Source organism: Papilio xuthus, unplaced genomic scaffold (assembly GCF_000836235.2).
Source record: "Papilio xuthus unplaced genomic scaffold, Pxut_1.1 DF826695.1, whole genome shotgun sequence".
Taxonomy (NCBI): domain Eukaryota; kingdom Metazoa; phylum Arthropoda; class Insecta; order Lepidoptera; family Papilionidae; genus Papilio; species Papilio xuthus.
Genome location: NW_013531954.1, coordinates 1 through 1,610, shown reverse-complemented (window position 1 = coordinate 1,610; position 1,610 = coordinate 1). Strand labels below are relative to the sequence as shown.

Genomic DNA, 1,610 nt, shown 5'->3' with positions numbered 1-1,610 from the left:
CCCCCCCCCCCCCCTGTCGATGTAACTTCATAGTGTAAAAACTAGTGCATAATCCGTAAAAACACACAATCACGTTGAAGCTTAATAGAACCGCAGGAATTTCCGTGTCAAATATTGCTTAGTTCTCTATGTTCAAAACATGTCTTAGTTTTTATATTATATCCATCTTATATTTCGATCTAGTAACATAAGTACCTTGTAGACGAAAAGAGAATTTTATTTTTTTAATTTTCACAGAGAACCTACAAAAGACCACTTACCATCAACGTCCACATCCAGCCAGGAACCAGAGAGTAATAAATCCAGTCAATCGCCAATGGCAAAGAGTATGCCAAAGATCAACCTGCCAGGGGGTGCTATGCTCTACCACTCGGGCGTGTTGGCAGGCGTTGGCTTGGATGGACTTGGCACTAACTTAGGACTCGGCAACTTGGCAATGGGATACCCGCATAGTTTCATATTAGGTCTTGCCAATCAAGGACAGGAAGGTGGTAAGTATCTTTTTTCTTTATGGTAGATATGTTTATCAATTGTTTAAAATATAAACATAGAATAAGAAGAGTTAAGACCGAATTAACACTTATGTTAACCTTTTATAAGGCTGTGATAGTTGGCTGGAGTCTGAATGGAGTAAACAAGAGACAGATCTTCTAACAGACTATTTAGCTATTAAAAAGATGAAGGAACTCCTTTGAAATGTCTTTAAGTTGTTCTAGTGAGTAAAATGAAGCTCTTTCTCCTAAGCGTCATCATCGGGGCAGCCGCAGTTCATCACGATCCCGCTGTCTATGGCGATGGCAGCTGCGGGTGCGGGAGGTGGCGGTTCGGGGGCGGGGGTGGGCAGTAACGAATGTCCTGCCTCCAGTGATGACAGCAGTGAGCTACAGGACCTTACCACTACAGACAGGAAGAGCCTATAACTACGACAATGGTTAGTCAATGACTCATAAGTCCCAACTGTTAGGAAGGAAATATATATGCAAAGGATCTATTGACACCTCACTAGTCAAAATCGGTTTATCCTTTAGACTTCAAGAGCTCATAATGTAATCTTACTTCTTACTAATAATTCAATGTGAATGTTTGGATATCTGTTAGAATATATCTCATGAACGGTATAAGATCTCGCAAAAATTTGGCATAGATGTAGAATATAGTCTGGAAGGTTACACAGACTAATTAAGTTTTTTTTTATTCGTGTGCGGACGCGCGTTTGGCATTTATTTTATTTATACAAACTCACAAGCAAACAAATGTCTCCAAAGGCCGGCAACGCATCTACTGTTCCTGTGGTATTGATGTCCATGGGCGTCGTTGAACACCTCGGTGTTCCCGCTGCTCGTTTGCCCCCTTCTGTTATAAAATTAAAATAAATGTATTTTTTTTGTTACAGATGCAAGGTGTAAGGATAACTTGAAAGTTAAATATCTCTTTGTTATCTACCAAAGTATGGATGTTGATAAGAAGCAATAATTAGCTTGTATTGTATTGTAATTCATATATTCCATACGCTTGCCAACATGTAAGGTTATAACGAACAAGTCAAGTTTACAGAATTTAATTTATTATAATTATTATAATGAGTTTTTATGTAAAAAGTTTCCATTGCC

At 38.8% G+C, this 1,610-nt stretch overlaps 1 protein-coding gene across 1 annotated transcript; it reads left to right on the top strand.

Annotated features, from left to right (window-relative positions):
• Positions 1–241: 241 nt before the first annotated feature.
• LOC106122960 (uncharacterized) lies at positions 242–1,604 on the top strand. The gene is made up of 3 exons (XM_013319108.1): positions 242–491; positions 745–931; positions 1,394–1,604. Exons 1-2 carry the CDS (start codon positions 317–319, stop codon positions 918–920), a joined length of 351 nt encoding a protein of 116 aa, XP_013174562.1. The 5' UTR covers positions 242–316; the 3' UTR covers positions 921–931; positions 1,394–1,604.
• Positions 1,605–1,610: the final 6 nt, after the last annotated feature.